Source organism: Aotus nancymaae, unplaced genomic scaffold, assembly GCF_030222135.1.
Source record: "Aotus nancymaae isolate 86718 unplaced genomic scaffold, 86718_ANA_hifiasm-v0.15.2.pri h1tg000008l, whole genome shotgun sequence".
Classification (NCBI taxonomy): Eukaryota; Metazoa; Chordata; class Mammalia; order Primates; family Aotidae; genus Aotus; species Aotus nancymaae.
In genome coordinates, this window is record NW_026988419.1 from 4,460,449 (window position 1) to 4,482,520 (window position 22,072).

Here is a 22,072-nt window from a genome sequence, read left to right on the forward strand (position 1 = left end):
TCTCCCCATCTCCCCACCCCCCGCTGTCCCTCCCCTATTTCCCCCAACAGACCTCAGTGTGTGATACTTATTCTTAGGGCCCTTTATGTGAAAGGTATTGATTCAGTAACATAGACAATTTTTTTTCTGGTTTTATTACTTTTTTATAGTTTATTTTAATTTATACAACTTTCAAAAATTAGATAATTAAGTCTACCAACTCTATTTTTCTTCTTTTGCCTTCTCCATGCTAAGAATAAATCTTTCCTCTGTTTTGTTATGGGTCCATTTTTACATTTGACTATAATCTGTCTGAAATTTTTGAATGATAAGAGGAAATGCCTGTGTACAGTTGCTACTTCTCACCCCATCAAAAAAATTGCCTGCAAAGTTTTAATAATTATTTATTACTCAGTAAAACTCAATTGTGAGAAATAATAGGATATGGCCTTTTATTATTATTTTTTACATTTTTGGAGCAGAGATCTTTTTAAACTCCCATTAATTACATAGAAATAGACTTGTGTTTTCACTTAAAAAACTATTTCAAAGGATTTGGATACAGAAATGTACAAAAAGAAAATGACCATTCAGAGAAAAGTGTGTTAGCGTTTTTATCTGTACACTTGATAACACTTTGCACACAGTGTGGTATCCTACTCTTTTCTCTCAATACCCTAACATTAACATGCCCATGCCATTATGATCTTTTCATATCATTTACAAATGGTGGCCAAATAATTCGCTGAATGAATACACAGTATTTTCCATGGCTACTTTTTTCAGTTTTTGGATAGTTTGGCAGGTGTAGGGGAAAAACTTTTTGTTTATGCTGCAGTTGTTCACATTTCAGATACCTCTTCAGGATAAGTTCCCTGAAGTGAAATTGCTTGGTCCAAGGGAGTTTTTTATGATTAATTTCGCTGTGCATTAATGTTTTACTTCCTGTTCACATTATCATCATCAGGGAAAAGAGTGCTTTTTCTCATTGTTCTACTCACATTATCTCCATTTTGCACTTTTCTGCTAATTTGATAAGGAAGAAAACCCTTATTCTTGTTTTATTGATGTTTTTGTAGTAATGAGGTTACATTGAAAAAGTAGATTTAAGGAATGAGTCTGGTTGAGAATACTTTTTGATGCATTCTCCTCTTCTATTATTTTTTTGTTACTAGTCTCCCTTTGTCCCACTGTACAGGAGAACTCACTTTTTAGTTGGTTTAGCTGATATTTATCAGTTTGTTGTATAAAAACTACAGTTCTGCTCCCTAAAAGTTGACTTGGAGAAGTATAAGTCAATCTTGAAGAATTTTAAAATAGTTGGCAAGGCAGGAATTACCCATTAGAAGATAAATGACATACACTCATAAGAAAAGTAGACTTGAGTCTTATAAGTCCTGTAAGTTTATAGGGATACTTGAGTTTATAGAAGATGCAGACTTTAAGAGAGTCTTAAAAGACAGGAAGATTTTTTAGTAAGAGGACATTTTTGACAGCTTTGTATTTGTATTTTGGTTCATTTCTTTCTTTTTAAGGATAGAATCACTTTACATACTGTAATGTGACTTGCTATCTTCACTAACTGGTATCATAGGTAATTTTATCTTTCTTTTTTTTTTTGGAGACAGTGTCACTCTGTTGCCCAGGCTGGAGTGCAGTGGTGGGATCTTGGCTCACTGCAACCTCTGCCTCCCAGGTTCAAACAATTCTCCTGCTTCAACCTTCTGAATAGCTGGGACTACAGGTGCCCACCACCACACCTGGCTAATTTTTGTATTTTTAGTAGAGAAGGTTGCGCTATATTGGCCAGGCTGGTCTTGAATTCCTGGGCTCACGTGATCTTTCTTGGCTTCCCAAAGTGCTGGGATTACAGGCATGAGCCACTGCACCCAGACTCTTCTTTTTTTATTTTTTATTTATCTATTTATTTTTGAGACGGAGTTTCGCTCGTGTTACCCAGGCTGGAGTGCAATGGCGCGATCTCGGCTCACCACAACCTCCGCCTCCTGTGTTCAGGCAATTCTCCTGCCTCAGCCTCCCGAGTAGCTAGGATTACAGGCATGCGCCCCCGTGCCCAGCTAATTTTTTGTGTTTTTAGTAGAAACGGGGTTTCACTATGTTGACCAGGATGGTCTCGATCTCTTGACCTCGTGATCCACCCACCTCGGCCTCCCAAAGTGCTGGGATTACAGGCGTGAGCCACCATGCCCATAACTCTTCTTTTTTTAAAATAGAGATGGGGGTCTCACTGTGTTGCCCAGACTGATCTCAAGCTCCTGGCCTGAAGCAGTGTTCCTGGCCTGAAGCAGTCCCCCTGCCTTGGCCTGCCAAAGTGCTGGCATTACAGGCATGAGTCATGCACCTGGCCTTAATGTAGGCATTTTTTTTATATGTCCATATCTGTCAATAAAACTATATTATCATTTGTAATAGCTGTAATTTTCTGTTACTTGGATATATCAATTATATATAATCACTCCTCTTTCATCATTGTTTGGTTTCAGGTTTTTCCCATAGTAAATGATGCAGCACCTGAATATTCTCATTATCATTGTGAACTTGTTCAAGTACTACTTTAAGCTAGGTTAATTTACTCTAAAAAATTGTCTTCTATAAGACTACTTTCATTTGCTCTCTTGCCCAATCCCCACCTAATAAAGTTCTGAGAGCATGAAAAAAAAAAAAGAATACTTTCATTTGCATATAATTTATGTTGATTATACTAGGATTATTGATTTTCCTTATACTTTGTTTTTATATTTTCTAATTTCAAATTGTATTAGGCTTCCACATTGCTATAAAGGAATACCTGAGACTGGGTAATTTATAAAGAAAAGAGGTCTAATTGCTTCATGATTCTGCAGCTGTACAGAAAGTGTGGTGCTGGCATCTTCTTCTGGTGAAGGCCTCAGGGAGCTTAAAATCATGGCAGAAAGCAAAGCCAGCATATCACATGGCTAGAGTGGGAGCAGAGGGTGGGGAGGGGGGTAGACACACACTTTTAAACAACCAGATCTCAAGTGAACTCAGAGCAAGAATTCATTTACCACCAAGGGGATTGGTATTAAGCCATTCATGAGGGATCCATCCACCCCTGTGATTCAGACACCTCCCATCAGGCCCCATCTCCAGCGATTCAGCGTGAGATTTGGATAGGACAAACATCTAAACCATATTACTAATGTTTTAAAATTTTCTAATGTTGTAAAGAAAATTAGGAGGAAACCATACTTGTGTTTGGATTAGGATGTTTTCTTTCTTTCTTTTTTCTGGGGGAGGGGAGACACTGTCTTGCTCTGTTGCCCAGCCTGAAGTGCAGTGGTGTGATCTTGGCTCACTGCAACCTCCTTCTCTTGGACTCAGGTGATCCTCCTGCCTCAGCCTCCCAAGTATCTGGGACTACAAGTGTGCACCACCACACCTGCCAAATGTATTTTTAGTAGAGACAGGGTTCCACCACATTGGCCAGGCTGAGCTCAAGTGATCCTCCCGCCTCAGCGGTAGGATCCTGTAATGCTTGGATTACAGGTGTGAGCTATCACGCCTAGCCAGATTGGGAAGTTTTTAGTGAAATAATGAAGCCACACTCAAGAATAATGAAGTCACACTCAGAAGCTGTCAGTGTACCAATCAACTTAACTTTCCTTTTCATGATTTTTGAAAGTATAATACTGCAAAAAAAAAAAGATAAAATGCCAAACTTAATTCATATCTACTGGTTTCAGAGACTAAAACTTGGTAGTTTTTACTCTAGTCTTAATAAAATAATTACTGTTTACTTAAAATATCTTGCAATTTCCTTCTTTAGTAATTTTGATCATGCCATTTTCCTTTTAAAATGCTTGCCCTCTGTATTCTAGACCTTATCTTACTGAAATTCTACCCGTCTTTCTTTTTTTTTTTCTGCCAGTCTTTCAAGATCCAGTCAAAAGTTTCCATTTCAGTGTAGTTTGTGCTCTTTTCTAGTCTTAGAAATCCTATGCAAATCCCAAAGTATTGTAATATTTTGGAGATCCCCAAGAACTATAGACTCAATGTCTGTCTGGCTGCTTTCTCTCTGTTCATCTGTCCCTACTGTGTCACTGCTTCTCCCTACCATGTCATTTCTGTCCAGATAGATCTCACTATCTCTTTGTACACATGTTTATTTCTCTCCCTGTGCCTTTTCTTAAGACTTAAGTTTTAGGCCTCTCATCATCTTAAGCTAGATCAAGTCCTCTTTCATTTTGAATTATTGAAAACATTACACCATTTTCATGGAAGTGGCAATAAATAATAAAACCATGGTTTTTGTTCTGCACAGCCCCTCTCCTTAAAATAGCAGTCTTGTGGAATGGTTTTCCATGCATTTTGATTGGTAGTTACTCCGTTCTAATATAGTTTTACTCTGATCCTGTTAGCTTTTCCTTTTTTTTTTTTTTTTTTCTTTTGACGGCTCTTGTTGCCTAGGCTGGAGTGCAGAGGTGCGATCTTGGCTCACTGCAACCTCTGCCTCCTGGGTTCAAACAATTCTCCTGTCTCAGCCTCCCTAGTAGCTGGGATTACAGGTGCCTGCCACCACATCCAGCTAATTTTTTGTATTTTTAGTAGAGACAAGGTTTCACTCTGTTGGCCAGGCTGGTCTCGAACTCCTGACTTCAGGTGATCCACCCATCTCAGCCTCCCAAAGTGCTGGGATTACAGGCATAATCCGCTGTGCCTGGCTCCTGTTAGCTATTCCTTAACCTTTTGCAAAAGCTAGGGGAATCTACAGTACTCCCTCTTTCTGAGCACAGCAATAAGCCTGGTGTGGTCACATGATCAAGATGAGAAAAGTCGGAAGCTTTAGCTTTTTACTTTCTACTGACAAAGATGGGAAGATGTGAATCTGAAGTTGCCAACTGCTGTGTCCATGCCTTGTAGAGGAAGATGGACAGGTGGAGAAGAGCAAAGAGTATGCGGGTATTAATGTTCTGATAAGTTTAAATTCCTTAGTAGTTCTTTAAAATTGTGTTGATGCTTAGCCTTTCCTAGGATTGATTATTCCACTGTTGTTCCAATTCTGGAGATAATGCATGTGTTAGTTTAATAATGCCTCTTTTGGATTTTAGAGTTCTGTGGTAATACAGTATCAGTATAAGATTGTATTCATTCACATGTAGAAAACACCATGTTAGTAAGCACCATGCTCTATAGTAGTTATAGAAATGAAGGTAGGGTAGGGTTTTTCTTTTCCTATCAGGGAAAGAACCCAAAAAGCAACCCAGCCTAGTAGAGGAAATCGGGATACAGGTTATTAGAGTCAGATGAAAAACATTTCTAGAGATGACCTCATTGATCTGGGCTCTGAGGCTGAAGCAACAGTTGCAAAGCAGGTGTAGTATATGTCACCTGTATTTGTCTTTGGCATGTGGACTCATTAATTCCTTTTACAGTTTGGGTTTTATTTCAAATTTTTGTGTGTCGTGTTAATTTGCTGCTAAGCAGTAGGTGTTCAACAATTATTAGTGTGTGTTAGAAAAGGATATTTGTTTTCTTGGAATTTCTAGACACAGTAATGTGACTTTCTTTTTTATGGAAATGATAAAAACATGATTGGAGTAAGGAAGGGTTGAAATAGGGCATTGTTACAATCGGCTGTGTAGCAAAGTGGGCTAGATTATGCTATAGGAAAAAACATCTCCTAGATTAGTAATTATAATCTAGCCACTAAAAAAGTCATTTGTCTTGGATCAGCAGCAAGCTCTGCTCCTCGTCTACACATTCAGATATTCAGATGCCTTGATGTATTGCCAAGCAGGAGAATATGGTAAACTACACTGTGGCTCTCCAAAACTTCCCCCTAACAGTGATTCATTTCTATTCACATTGCCTTGGCTGAAGCAAGTCACATGGCTGTCCGTGCTTCCAAGTGGTTGGACAAGTACCATCCTACCTTGCATCTGGAAAAAGGAAAAATAGAATATTCTTGAGATATATCTATGACAGGATGTTTATACATTACTTTGCATTCTTATTTGCATATCTATGATAGTTTGTTTCCCTAAAGCCTGCTTAGTGAAACTTAGCCACTGGCCCCGTGTGTTTTCTTTATTCTATTTAACCAATGTGAGTGCCTTCCTTTTATATTCTTTAATATTTTCTTCTTTCCTGTCTCTTTTTTATTCCCTCCTTTGTTCAGTCAGAAGCAAGTTCAAACTGCTGCTTGTTTGGGAGGAGGAGAATGTTATGAGGAGACATGATATGTGAAAATAGTTTAATGTTTCTAAATGACTGAATTTCAGCCACTTTTTAAGTGTGTTTGTACTAGAATTAGTTGGGCATGGTGTCTCATGCCTGTAATCTCAGTACTTTGGGAAACTAAAGCAGACAGACCGTTTGATCCCAGGAGTTCAAGACCAGCCTGGGCAAAATGGCAAAACCCTGTCTCTACTGAAAATACAGTAAATTAGCCAGGTGTGGTGGTACGTGTCTGTAGTCCAAACTACTTGGGAGGGTAAGGTGGGAGGGTCACTTGAGCTTGGGAAGTTGAGGCTGCAGTGAGTCAAGATTATGCCACTGCACTCCAGCCTGGACTAGAGACTCTGTCTCATTCATTCATTCACTCACTCGCTCCTGGACTAGAGACCCTGTCTCATTCATTCACTCACTCACTCACTCACTCACTCACTCACTCACTCACTCATTCATTCATTCATAAATAAATAAATAAATAAGTAAGTAAGTAAATATATTTATACTAGAATTGGCTAGGTAACTTGACTGGGTAATTTGTAACTTGCTCTTTACAGTAATAGTAAATCTTGCTGCTGTAATCAGGCAGCTTGGAGTTTTAGCTGTGGAGACATGTGTGCCTGCTGCATTGGTAATTCTGAAACTAGCCTGTCCCATCAGGCCTTGGGGTCAGGAGACAAGATTTATGCTGCTGTGTTCAACACTGGCATGGTTGTCTTGGTCTAAGGAAAAGCAGAGGCTACTTTTCTGTAGTTGGAAGTTAGAAACATTTGAATCTTAATAGTACTTGTGTTAAATTTTTTCTTGAGCCTACAAAGTAATAGCTTATATGTTTTATATTAGTAATTTTCTTTGCAGTATGACTTGTTTTTTGAATTGAGTCAAAGTCGCATCATAAGCATACTGGAAACCCATAAGAAGTTGTCAGCTACCATAGATTATTATCTCATATCCTTCACTGAGGGTTTGCTTTCATTCTTCTAATATTCCAAACCACTTTTAAAAAGCTTTCCCAGTCTTGGAATGCCCTCCTAAAAGGGTTCAGTGTCATTTAAAAATACATACACTGAACTGAACAGCAAGCTTTTGTATCACATTTGGAAGGCTGTAATACAGAGAACAAAGGAAAGCAGAGGACTCCTTTTTAGAAGATTAACAGTGGTGTTTTCCTCCATTTTTCTCATATACTATCGCTAAAGTCTTCAGACATTTATTTTGGCCGGGCGCAGTGGCTCACACCTGTAATCCCAGCACTTTTGGAGGTTGAGGCGGGAGGATCACTTGAAGCCAGGAGTTTGAGACCAGCCTGGCCAACATAGTGAAACCCTGTCTCTACTAAAAATATAAAAATTAGCCGAGCATGGTGGCAGGTATCTAGTCCCAGCTACTCAGGCAGCTGAGGCAGGAGAATTGCTTCAACCTAGGAGGCAGAGGTTGCAGTGAGCCGAGATCACGCCACTGCACTCTAACCTGGGCAACCGAGTGAGACTCTGTCTCCAAAAAAAATAAATAAATAAAATTATTTTGTTCTGTATACAATTAGGGACAGAAATACAGGCATGGGTAGGAAAAACTTAATAGTTAATAGACCTTTAACTTTGACCACTGAGTCCCTAGTTACAGTTGTGGGGTTGCAAGTTTAGGGAGTTTAATCCCTGGGCTCAAATTTACCTTTCCTGCCTAGAGACCATGTATGGCAGACCTCACTTCCTACATCCTTAGAATGGGAATAATACCTGCCTTGGGTATCATTGGAGGATCAAGTTAGATAATGTAAGCTTAATATAATGCTTACTACATAATTAGCACCTTAATCTTTATCCAGTGGTCATCTGAAATTTTTACCTAGATATTTATGAAAGTCAGTGTATAGTTCATGAGATACTCAGTACTAAGCTCTCAAGAATCACCTTTTAATTACCTCAGTGTTTCTACCTACCCGTCCCCCAACTCTCCTAGCTAACTACTTTGTGAAATGTGGAAGCAAAAGCAAGTTAAGCTATAAGGTACCATTTTGGGAGTCCTTTTCCCGCAGTTTTGATCCATTCAATCCTTCTGCCTTCTTTTCTCTTCCACAGTAATGTAAGCATGATACAGCCAGATGGTTGGATGTAAACATTCATTCCTTTTGCTTCACTGCTTCTAAACCTGTCAGTCTCTTGACTGTAAACCATTATGAAAGACAGAAATCTACTAGGCCCTTCCACAGGCATTTAGAAACCTTCCCTGTCTGGCCCTAGCCTATCCTTTTTATTTTTTATTTTTTTAAAGTGTATAAACACATATAGTTAAGAAAAAAAAATGTGTGTTTATATACTTTTTTATTTCAGTAGCTTTCTGGGTACAGGTAGTTTTTGGTTACATGAATGAGTTGCATAGTGGTGAACTTAGCATCCTTTCATCCTTATTTTCTGATGTATCTCCATGTTCAGGGCAATTTGTGTCATTTGCTGGTTGCTGTGTGGGTTTTATAATTTCCTGCCTCTTACCTTTGCCTGTATTCTGCTTTTGACTTGAAAGCTTTTCCTCAGCTTTTCACCCTTCAGGGCCAGGTTTAAATAGTGTGGCCTATAAAGCTTACATTCTCCTGCTAAAAGTATTTGTTGGAAACGTCTGTGGAGAGTACCTGGTAGATTACTTTGTTTTATGAGACTCTGACCTCATTGAGGACAGGAACTAGATTATATGTTACACATATTAAATGCCCCACTATGACTTGCATATATTTGTTAGTGGCAAACCTAACATCTTTTGAAATGAGTGGCTTAGTACAATGGTTCTCGACTCTATCAGATGCAGTCCTCCCTGTCTATAATGTGTATGATATAAATGTCTTATTATGCTCTTTTAATATCTTCAAATAAATGAAAAAATAATAAAATGCCTGTATACACACAGTTTAGAAATATTGATATAATGTATTAGCATTTTACAAAGATAAACAAAAGGGAAAATAGTTGATAACAAAAATAACATCTCAGTAGGCAAATGTTTGGGCACTTTTTTGGACAAATACACAAAATTATAGTGCATCTGTATTTGGAGTCACTGAATGTGACAACTGCAACAATAGACTTAAATGCCATAAGCCACATTTTCATCCTAGACATTAAAAATTGTGCCTGACTCTTGATAAAGTTGCAAAAAAATAGTATAATCATTTATTGACTCACATGCATTCCTGAAAAATTCAATGTGTAAGAACTGTGCAAAATGAATCTGAGAAATTGCAAGCATGTTTTTCACCTATGTCACTGCCACATTTTCAGGGTTTTTCATAAGGTCTTAATACCAAGACCTTTTGAAATAATATGGGGCCTGGGACAGTTCTTCATTGGGTCTTTTTGTTCTGGATATTGCCTATCTTTACCTCTAATCCACACCTGCTAAATACGAATAGCAACCCTGCTTCCCAGTGTATGTTTCCAGAATGCTTCCTAGGGGCAGTAGTTTTGCTGTTTAGAAATACTGCTTTATTCTAAATTATAGAATCATTTGGGCTAGTGTTTCACTCTAAAGACAGGAACATTGATCAGACTAATCAAGCTTCTTTTTGTGATAGAAATAGAAAAATAGTACATTATACAGGGAGCATTAGTGAGTTTTTTATTTAAAGTTAACTTTCCACCATTAATTACTGAAAATCAGTGGCTCTTCAGAATTTGAAAGAAAATACCTGATTTTTAGAAGACAAAACTAAAATGTTATAATTGTGTATTTAAAGTAGAAAAGCATAAAAATGTGTCTGTATACACATACACAAACAAATTTAGAGATGTAATTAAACCCATGATCCATTTATATTTGGTAATACATGCATGTATATTATATAATATAAGTGGTAATATGTGCATGTATATTATATATATGCATATCATATAAGTTGTGAGTATATCATATAAGCTGTGAATATGTCTAGCATAAAAATTAAATTCAGGCAGTTTATGACCTATAAGAGGAATTAACTAGCTACTTACAACTAGCCACTTCATTTTTCCTAACATTAAGATGGTAGTGTGCTCTTTTTCTTTTCTTTTACTAAGGGAGGATCTCATTCTGTTGCCCAGGCTGGAGTGCAGTGGTGCAACCATAGCTCACTGCAGCTTTGACCTGCCAGACTTAAGTGATCTTCTCCACCCCAGCCTCCTGAGTAGCCAGGACTATAGGTGTGTGTACCACTACACCTGGCTAATATTTGTATTTTTTTGTGGAGACAGGGTTTTGCCACGTTGCCCAGGCTGGACTTGAACTGAGCTCAAGCAATCCACCTGCTTTCGACCTCCCAAAGTGCTGGGATTACAAGCATGAGCCACCACACCTGGCCCAACATCGTGCTCTTGATACAAAGTTTAGGTCTCTCTTAGATCTCCTCTGGATTAGAGATGGTTTTTAATTCTGTGGACTACTGTCAAGGATTTGACTAAATAGCAGTATGAATGTACGTGGAAGGGTACAGTCAATACTATGTGTCTAAAAGTTAACACTCAGAGGCATTTGAGGCTTCAAGATTATCTTGAAAGCAGGTAACCCAGAGTTGATTATAGTCTGTTCTGTTGCAATGTTGGTTTCTTTAATGTGAATTGGCCCATACACACTTGATAAATAGGCAAATGATGTCAATATAACGTGGAAATAGTATTGGTTCTTAAGCAGTTTTTCCCACAATGCTAATATATAAACTGAAAATCGGGAAAGACCTTTGAATTAAAACGGAAGGATTGGTAATATATATGAAGACATTACCACAAAAAAAATTAAAAAGCAGATCTGGCAGAAATAATTGAGTGAAAGAAATAGCTATCCAATGGTTTCTAAAACCACCATACTTTGTACTGTCAAAAACAGTTTCAGGAAGTTCAAAACCATTTACTCCTGTGTTTATAAAGATGATAACAAACAGGAAAGTCTACCTGAGAATTATGTTTTTAATTTTTTGAAACTTTTAAATGTTTTTTAAAAAGTTACACTTAAAGGAGAAAATACAAAAATAAGACTCCAAAGTGAATTTATTAGTGCAAATTTTATTGGAGATTTAATTTATTAAAATTGATGATGTTTTTGCTAGAATGCTCATTACAAAATAAGATAGGTTTGTGTGCTCTGAGCCTAATCTTATATTTAACATATTAGTCCTGTTATTTTTAGTGGGTAATTTTGCAGAAACATGAGGTCTTTTTTAGGAATACCCATATGTTGTTATAGAAGCTCCTGACAACATGTGTGAGCGTGCACACGCGCACACACAGACTTTTTCTCCTCCAGATCTTTGGGCTATAATTTACTAAATGGCCTCATTCTAGTGCTGTTTAAAAGAGTTTGTTATGAATTTTACTATACTATTCTACAAATTTTATTTATAGTGGATATAAATTTTACTAGGTTTTAAAAAGATTATGCTTTTAATAAAAACTAAAGTTGAGCATTAAGGCTTGCTAAATTAGAGAGGTGGTAAAATGAGCTAAAAGGAGGCATCCAAGGCTCATTTGCCTCTGAGTACTGTGATGTTCTAATTGGCTATTCCAGATTGGACATCATTATTTTATGGAGATTTACTTTGCAGTATTTTGAGCATTAATAATTTATAAGTGGACATAATAAAATAGAGCTCCATTTTGGGAGGCCCCATATTGTCACTTCGTGGTACCATCTGGTTGTCTATACCTTGTTAGCCAGGGTTGAAAACTGTAGTGCATGGGCTGAATCTGGCTCACTGCCTGTTTTTGTAAATAAAATTTTGACTGGAGCCTAGCCATGCTCGTTTCTTTGAGAATTGTCTGTACCTGTTTTTTTGACATACAATATTGCCCAGGAAGCTGAAAATATTTACTCTCCTTTAAATGTATTAAGTTCCATGGGCTAAACAGATAGGCAGAAGGGACAGTTAAAGATCAATATTTTATGATTTTTTAAAATACATTTTTTAAACAGTCCTCAGTGAGAATATCACACTTTAAAATAATTTTAGGAAAGATCAGTGTGGGCATTGTTGAATTTTTTTCTTTGAGATGGAGTCTCGCTCTGTTGCCCATGGTGGCGTACAGTGGTGCGATCTCAGCTCACTGCAACTTCCACCTTCTGGGTTCAAGCAATTCTCTGCCTTAGCCTCCTGAGTAGCTGGGGATTATAGGCACACGCCACCACTCCCAGCTAATTTTTATATTTTTAGTGGAGACAGGGTTTCACCATCTTGGCCAGGCTGGTCTTGAACTCCTGACCTCGTGATTCACCCGCCTTGGCCTCCCGAAGTGCTGGGATTATAGGCATAAGCCACCGCGCCAGGTAGGGCGTTGTTGAATTTAAGCCAGTTTTGTGAGCCTTGGTTTTCTAAATGATTTGGATGCTGTTTAGTTTTTTGTGGTATAATATAGAGAGTTTACCTGCTAAGTTCTGAAGTTCATTGAAGGTATTAGTAAGGGCATGAGAAATAACACAGTAGAATTAGATGGATCTAACGTAAGCTGTGTAAAAGTCAACAGAACAATTTATTTAACTTAAAAAGGTGAGGGCTGCTGCCTCAGCCCTCACTTTTAGTTTCATATGGGCCAGTTTCTGATGACAAATGGAATGAATCTGAATTTTTTAATTGTTTTGGACATTTATTTTTCACAAAGTTGTCTAGCTTTGAATGTATGTAGTTTTCTTTCAAAATTAGTTTTTTTTAATAAGGAACACAAGATACATTTTAAATTTTAAAATGAAGTAGAAAATGTGATTTAATTAAAACATCAGTCTGCACCAATCTTTAATAAAATAAGAATGTAGACAACCTGAATGGCATAATTTATATTTCCTGTAGCTGTTAAATTCCATACCCCAAAACCAGGATGTTATACTTCTCTTTTTTAGAATAACTATAGAACGATTTGAAAAATAGTCTCATTTCTGAAGAGAAAAGAATTGAACTCTGAGATCTGTTAGTAGAAATGTAACAAAAACAAAAGCAACTCTTTAATTAAATTAAATCTTTAATAAGAAAATTAAATCTTTAATTAAATCTTTAATAAGAAATTAAATCTTTAATAAGAAACTCATTGGTTAAAGCAAAATTTTAGTCTGCTTTAAGAAACTCATTGGTTAAATCTTTAATATGAAATTAAATCTTTAATAAGAAACTCATTGGTTAAAGCAAAATTTTAGTCTGCAGTGGGAGAATATCTAGGAAAAATTAAAATTAAATCACAGTGTATACAAGGCAGGAGAATCACTTGATCCAGGGAAGCAGAGGTTGCAGTGAGCCAAGATGGCGACACTGCACTCCAGCTTGGGCAACAGAATGAGACCCTATCTCAAACACCAAAAAAAAAAAAAAAAAATCACAATATATAAAAAATTTTACAAGGTTCAGCTTAGCTACAACTTGAGAAAATAAGCTTCTTGAAGTATATGTGCCCTTTCATTACTAAAAGTGAAGACTAATACACTTGAAAGGCTAGAGTTTTTTAAGAAATTCATCTATAGTAGAAAGTACTATTACTTTGAGATTAGAAACTTAAAAATAAAAATGATATGAGGGATTCAGGAGCTTCTTTCTTTCTTGAGAAGCTAATTTCTTACCTTCTTTTAAGACTCTTTTAATGAATTCTAGAAAGATGGAAGAAGAAATGATACAGAAAAGAGAAACCTTAGGTCCTTTTTTGGAACAGATGGTTGTACCTGTATGATATCTTAAGAAAGTTATGGCATCCTTACAGATTGAGTTAGAATTACTTTGTGAGTTTTTCAGTGACTCATTTCTAAGTTCTTTTGTGATGGTGTTTGGAATGAATGCCTTAAATTTTTTTTAACAAGTAAATTTGATATTAATGAAACTTTTTTCTACGTTTTCATTAGTATATGCTCTTATGTGGAATGTTGGTATCAGCTATGACATATAAATTACATTTATTACATTAATACCTGCATAGCAGCAGTTTTCTGGATATATATTTACATATGTTTATTTTTTATTGCTTATGTAAATCTCATAACCATTCCCTGAGGCTTAAAAAAAAAATCTAACTGAAAAATTTCTTCATGTTCCTCAAATTTGCTTTTACAACAGTACTGGCATAAGGATTTGATTTGTTGTAAATATGATGTACCATATCAATCATGGAATTATTTGAATGTTTTTTGGAACTTTTGTGGTAAATTCTGTATTTCTCCAGGACTCTTTTGTGTTCTTTGTATTGACAAGTACTTTAAAGTTTTGCAAGTATCACTATATTGATTTCATGTAGGTTTATTCACTGTTTAGTGCTTGAAATGATTTTCTTTGTAAAGTCAGTTTGATAATTGGTTCATTTGTCTCTGCGTTTACTGTGTTCACCTAAATTTTAATGTACAAACTAGAAATCAGTATCAGTGTGGGAATCATCAATTGTCTTTTCCATAAATTTCCAAACCCCTTACAGTCACATTATGTATTAAAAGTAGTGTTTAGATCTAAAGACTAAATTTGCTTTTTGTTAAAATGTAGCATATTTGAATGTCTGCACTAAAATTGCTGAAAAATGTATTAACACTGCATTTATGACTACTGGTGATAATAAACTCTTTGGTATTGAGTGGGTTGGTTCTAAGAGGCAATTTTTTGCCAGATTATTTGATAGAATAATAAATATAATTTATAAATATTTGGGAAAAGGGTAGGGTCAGTAATGAATTGTGGGAAGCTTTAAGAAATAAATAAAAATACTTCACTTTCAGTATTGTATTTGCGTCTCAGTTTCCTGATAGATTTCTGTTTTGATTTTCTGCTGACAGGTCACATTTAGGGCAGGCAAAACATAAGGGATATAGCCCTCCTGAGAGTAGAAAATCTAATTCTAAGGCACCCAAAGTGCAGTCTAATACTACTTCTGAACTGTCAAGGGGACACCTTTCTAAAAGGTAAATCTTCATGTTGCTTATACGTTTTCAAGGCAGAATTATTTGCATTCGAATCATTGCATAATGTTAAAACTTGAGGTTATTCCAAAATACTATGATACATACTTTTATTATTCTCTAAGAGTAACTTTTAGGATTGACACTTTATCATCTTTGCAGTGATCAGTGCAGTATACCCTAGACAATGTGTTTGTCAGTGATACAATGAGATTTTTGTTTAGAGAGCTGTGAGAGTCCCCCTTTGCTTAACAAATCATTATGGCTATCTTTTTTATTTTTAAATTTTTTTAGTTTTTATTGTCAGAGCCATTTGCTCTGACAATAAAGTTTAGGTTTAGGTCGGTGATTCTTAAGATCTAATTGATAAGAGTCTTTGGAAAGCAGTGTTAACTGTGAAGATTTGATAGTACTACAATAAAAAAATCTCTAACCTTCATTTTGAAAGTGCGTATGTTAATGCTTATTTCTTCTAAGCTTTGACAAAGCAGTTGTGCTTGTGAATAGGGCACCATTATTCTGGCTTCCTCTGGTTCTGAACAATTAAGTGTTCTTTTTCTTGTAATCTTAATTCTTGGTTTGTGATAAGGAGTGTTAGTGTCAGTAATCTTTGGGCTAAAGAACACCCTTATTTTCTAATCAAATACTTTACTATCCAAAGTCACATCTGCTTTTGTTTGGTTCTTTCATTTCGTTTTACAGATTTGAACCATCTGAAAATCTGTGTTTAATACTGGACTTATTAGGAACATATTTAAGCATTAAATATGACAGTTATAATTATGACAGGCCGATATTAACTATTTTCTTATCTGACCTCTTAGAAGCTGCAGTTCAACATCTGCTGTCATAGTTCCACGACCAGAGGATCCAGATAGAACCAATACTTCAGAAAGACAAAAAACGGGGCAGGTGCCTAAGAAAGACCATTCTCGAGGAGTGAAACGCAGTGCTAGTCCAGACTACAACAGGACCAATTCTCCTAGCTCTGCAAAAAAACCAAAAGCACTTCAGCATACTGAATCTCCCTCAGAAACAAATAAGCCACATAGTAAGTCAAAGAAGAGACATTTAGACCAGGAGCAACAACTGAAATCTGCACAATCACCATCAACAAGCAAGGCTCATACCAGAAAGAGTGGGGCCACTGGTGGTTCACGGAGTCAGAAAAGAAAAAGGACAGAAAGTTCTTGTGTAAAGAGTGGCTCTGGGTCTGAATCAACTGGTGCAGAAGAGAGACCTGCAAAATCTACCAAGCTGGCTTCAAAATCAGCCACCTCAGCCAAAGCTGGGTGTAGCACCATCACTGATTCTTCTTCTGCTGCCTCTACTTCCTCCTCGTCTTCTACTGTAGCCTCGGCCTCCTCCACTGTACCACCAGGTGCCAGAGTGAAACAAGGAAAAGATCAGAACAAGGCCAGACGTTCCCGTTCAGCGTCCAGTCCCAGTCCTAGAAGAAGTAGCAGGGAAAAGGAACAGAGTAAAACTGGTGGCTCTTCAAAATTTGATTGGGCTGCTCGTTTCAGCCCTAAAGTTAGCCTTCCTAAAACAAAACTGTCTCTTCCAGGGTCTTCTAAGTCAGAGACATCAAAACCTGGACCTTCTGGATTACAGGCCAAATTAGCAAGTAAGTTTACAAAAAGGTCTTTTTCTTTAATTAAAGAAAGTTTCTCTTGGTTTGTCAAAGCAAATATGCTTTAAAGTTAAGGGCTTTTCCCTCAAAGTCTTAGATAATCTTAGATTTATTACTGTCCCTATAATTAAATACATAACAGCATGTAATAACTGCTACTACATTTAGTTTTATGGAGACAGGTAAGGAATACTGCCTTCTATTGTTACAAAACCATCATATTTTAGTGTCTGTATCTTTCTTGGTCCTTGTGGCATCTGCTACTTCACTGACTTCCTAATATCAGGATGGGACATAAAGTTGACTTTTCTTCTATACCACATACAAAATTATCATTTAGTTAGAAGTTGTTCTTTTTAGTTATGAGTTGCCATGATCAGAGATCAAATATATATATATATTTTTAGATGGAATCTCACTCTGTGTCACTGCACTCCAGCCTGGGTGACAATCTCAGCTCACTGCAACGTCTGCCTCCTGGGCTCAGGCGATCCTCCTGCCTCAGCCTCACAGGTGGCTGGGATTGCAAGTGTGCACACCATGCCTGGCTAATTTTTGTGTTTTTAGTAGAGATGCGGTTTCACTATGTTGGCCAGGTTGGTCAACAACTTCTGGCCTCAAGTGACCTGCTCATCTTGGCCTCCCAAAGTGTTGAGATTACAGGTGTGAGCTACCATGGCTGGCCAAATATATATATATTTTTATATTATATGTTCTTGATATATAGATACACCGAATTATTAAAATAAATATACCTTAATATAAATTAAACTTTATTAATATGTGCTATCTCATGGTCTTTAAGGAGTTTTGTCTAAAGTTGAATACTACTTACGTTTCACTATGCTTTATATACTACTATGGGTCCTAAGTGAGTGAGAAAGAATATTGCTCTCAAAGTTTACAGTGGAGTAGAAAGAATTTATGTTTTGTGAATACAGTCAAGGAAAACAGAAACTAGATGGAAGAAACTTAGCGTTCTGTACATTCCTTCATGAGTCAGCTTTGGAGATCTCTAGGAACTCTTCTCCCTTTCTCTTTACCAGGAGACTTCTTCAGGGAGCCAACTGCTTATCTGGGGGAATGCTAATGTTTTGTTTTTCTTTTCTGTTCTGTTCTTTTATCTTTTCTTTTCCCTTACCTTACCCTTCTTACCTTTCCTCCCCTTTCTTCCTTTCTTCTCTCCTTCCTTGACAGAGTCTCACTCTGTTGCTCAGTATGGAGTAGTGGTACAAACTTGGCTCACTGCAACCTCCACCTCCCAGGTTCAAGCAATTCTCCTGTCTCAGCCTCCTCAATAGCTGGGATTACAATTGTGTGCCACCACACCAAGCTAATTTTTGTATTTTTAGTAGAAGGGGATTTCGCCATGTTGGCCAGGCTGGTCTTGGAAACTCCTGACCTCAAGTGATCCACCTGCCTCGGCCTCCCAAGTGTTGGGATTATAAGCGTGAACCACTGTGCCCAGCCTTCTCTCCTTGTTTCTGTTTGAGAAATCTATAAAGGACAAATAGGATAATAAAGCACTTACCTACAACTTTTAAAGGCATTTAATTTATATAACATCTAATTAGGAAGTTTGCTTTAAAGCATCTTTTCTTCTCTGATTTCAGATCTGCATTTGGGTAGGGCTATAATGTTTTCTTGGTTTAAGAAGATTATATATAGTGTCTACTAGCATTCTTGTCAAAGTATAGCTAATATTGAGTCAGCCTAACCTAATATTGAATCAGAGCTATTAGCTCTGTTTAATTTAACCCTGCAATCTAAAACTACTTTTGGTTGATTCAGATATTACCTAAAATGACAAGAATACTATTAATGGTAGGTACCATATAAAAAATGTTATGTTTAAACTGTATGGTAGGTTATTGTGAAGTAACATCTTTTAGATTGAACTTTGTTCTGTTTTGGTGTTTCAAATATGCAATACATCTGTATAAAATGTTTTAAGTTTAAAGGATTAAGATAGGCTAGATCAGTGTCTTGAAGTCAGAAGGAAATAAAAGTCCAAGTTAAAAGGACAACCAACTATTTGTCCTTCCAAGGATTTATTGATAATTGGGGTTATTTAGGTCAGCTTTTATACCGCCTCTCCTCCCTGTGTCTTGTGTTTTTCAGTCTGTCCATTGTTGTAGCTATGTAATGGGCCAGGTTGTGTTTACAGCAAGTTGCGTAGGATTCACTCCACTTTCTGCCTTCCAGTCTGCCTCACTTGAAGAACTCATCTCTTAAATGAGTTATGTAGGAGGGTTCTAGGGCCAGGCAATAGCAGATTGTACTTGAGTGTCATGGCCTTGGTCCTTTGTAGACATCAGCTTTCTTTTCTTACATAGTTTGTTAACATGATTTTTAAAAGAAAACCCAACTCTACCAGTGACTAATTAGTGAGGTTAGGCAGTGTCACTATGCCACTGATTTGATAAAACCAATCCAGATAATTCCTTTAAGCCTGCTCAGCACATAGTCACAAACTGATTTAGTATTTTAAAACTCATTTCACCATTATTTCATTCACTTTCACAGTATTTGTGTGTTCTGTTGTCACTATTATATCACTTTTCCATTTTCACTGCTGCTATCTCAGTTCTGATCTCTCATCATAGCCTAAGCTGTTGAAACAAGAGAATGGAACCAGCCTTTGTTTAGCATAGAATAAGTACCAGGTATTTTACATATGCAGTTACATTATCTTTTCAAAATAATGGTGCTTTAGGATAGATTTTTTTTTTTTTCTGAGACAGAGTCTTGCTCTATTGCCCAGGCTGGAGTGCAGTGGCACCATCTTAGCTCACTGCAACCTCCGCCCTTCCAGGTTCAAGCGATTCTCCTGCCTCAGCCTCCTGAGTAGCTGGGATTACAAGTGCATGCCTCCATGCCTGGCTAATTTTTGTGTTTTTAGTAGACAGGGTTTCACCATATTAGCAGGCTAGTCTCAAACTCCTGACCTCACGTGATCAGGGGATCACGTGATGCCTGCCTCGGCATCCCCAAGTGCTGGGATTATAGGTGTGAGCCATCACACCCAGCCTAGGATAGTTATCAAGAAAATTTATTCCAAGGAGATGAAATAACTTATCTGAGTAACATACCTCATACTTGGCAGAGTTAGGATTTCAAGATGGGGGTGTGTGTGACCTTGAATGAAGCATTTTCTTTTCTTTCTTTTTTAACTCATGTTTCTGTGTTTTACTGTTGTAACATAATTGGGCCATTTGGAGATACTAAGACTCTAGTGGAAAAGAAATTTTATTTGGTCCTTCATCGATAGTATTGATTAAGTATAGAGATGAATACTATGTGGACCCAAGGATTTATACCATATCATTCAGTATATATTTGCTGCTTTTCAAATAAATAAAAACATTTCAAAACAAAATAGCATATATTTACTGTGCTATAACTGCCTGACAGTTGTTCTAAATAACCTTAAGTGAATCATCTTCTTTGTTCCTCATCGGTCTTGTATGGCAAGTTTTTTTTTTTTTTTCCTTTAAGATGGAGTCTTTCTTTGTCACCCAGGCTGGAGTGCAGAGGCATGATCTTGGCTCACTGCAACCTCCACCTGCTGGGTTCAAGTGATTCTCCTATCTCAGCCTCCAAGTAACTGGAATTATAGGCACATACCACCACGCCTGGCTAATTTTTTGTGTTTTTAGTAGAGACGGGGCTTCTCACCATTTTGGTCTTGTATGCCTGACCTCAAGTGATCCACCCCCTCAACCTCCCAGAGAGCTGGGATTACAGGTATGAGCCTAGCCTTTGTGTGACATTACAGGTATATGCCCAGCCTTTGTGTGACAAGTATTTTTATTCCCAGCTTGCAGGTTAGGAAACTCTGGGTCATTACTCAAGTTACCTAAGGTCACAGAACTAAGAAGTGATAGAACCGAGTTAAACCCAGGCCATCTGATCCCAGAAATTGGTCTTGAGAACACAATGCATAGGGGCAAGCAGATTGGGCAAGTTAAGTCTGGGAAGGTTTCTTGAAGTCAAAACAAGGCCCTGTGCATTTTAGGCATGATTAAATGTGTCACTTCAGAAAAAAGTTTACAGTAGAATTAATTGGCAGATATGTTAAGGATACAGTGGCAAAATGTGGTATTTTATGATTGTCTCTGGATTTCAAGTAATGGTATTTTGAGGAGTAGAGCCAAAAATGTTGAATTCAAATCCTGGTTCTGCCATTTTTTCAGCTGGTAACTGTGGGAAAGTTTGTAACTTTTTCTTTGTACAACAGGCATAATAGCTATTTGAGGAATAAATGAAAATGTGAGAAGACTTAGCATACTACTTAGGACACAGGATGTATCACAAAATTTAAGGTGTATAACTGAAGGTGATTGTCTTATGGCAGAAAACATATTCAAAGCAGCATATTGAGAATGAGGGATCAGTAAGTCCTGGCCATTAATCAATTTTAAGGGAGCTAGCTATTAGATTTGGAACACCAGATTTATAGTTTTTTTTATCTCTTGAAAATCAAATCCCACATGTTCTTATTTGTAAGTTGAAACTAAATAATGTATACATGTGGACATAGAAGTGTGGAGTAATAGACGTTGGAGACTGGGAAGGCAATGAAGGATGAGAAATTACCTCATGGCTCTAATATACATTATTTGGGTGATGGTTAACACTGAAAGCCCAGACTTTGTCACTAAGCAACATATTCATATAACAAAACTGCACTTGTACCCCTTAAATTTATATAAGAAAGTCAAAAGTGGCCAGGCGCGGTGGCTCACACCTTTAATCCCAGCACTACTCAGTATGGAGTAGTGGTACAGGAGGGAGGCTGAGGCAGGTGGATCACGAGGTCAAGAGATCGAGACCATCCTGATCAACATGGTGAAACCCCGTCTCTACTAAAAATACAAAAATCAGCTGGGTGTGGTGGCACGCGCCTGTGGTCCCAGCTACTTCAGAGGCTGAGGTGGAAGAATCGCTTGAACCCAGGAGGCGGAGGTTGCAGTGAGCCGAGATTGCACTACTGCACTCCAACCTGGAGATAGAGCAAGACTCTGTCTCAAAAAAAAAAAAAAAAAGTCAAAAGTAGGAATATATATACACAAATAAAATTGCATAATTTTATAAGAAACGTAACCCATATAAATGGATAAATCAACATAAATGCAAACAAAAATGTCAATATTAATACATGTACATTGCTTTAAAAAGTAAAGATTATTATAGTTTTTGTGAGATTGAGCAAATCATTTAGCTGTAGTTATGATACCAACTTTATTCCTAATCTTATTTGGACAATAATAAGATTCCTTCTTGTGAAGCATAAATGAAAGATTATACGTGAAAACAACTTTGAAAATCTAAAGTGCCATAGAATGCAGCAATGTATTTTAATGTACCATGTAATGG

General features: G+C 37.1%; 1 protein-coding gene across 24 annotated transcripts in view; it reads left to right on the forward strand.

Moving 5' to 3' along the window:
• The window catches only part of TRIP12 (thyroid hormone receptor interactor 12), a 159,121-nt gene that overhangs the window by 45,683 nt on the left and 91,366 nt on the right, over window positions 1-22,072 (forward strand). For 15 of the 24 annotated variants that reach the window (XM_021676899.2, XM_012434063.3, XM_021676897.2 and 12 more), the window contains exons 3-4: window positions 14,938-15,063; window positions 15,885-16,687. In XM_021676899.2, the coding sequence (XP_021532574.1) occupies window positions 14,938-15,063; window positions 15,885-16,687 (929 nt within the window). The remainder of the gene's footprint in view (window positions 1-14,937; window positions 15,064-15,884; window positions 16,688-22,072) is intronic. The other 9 variants (XM_012434068.3, XM_021676910.2, XM_021676912.2 and 6 more) reach the window with 2 other exon arrangements.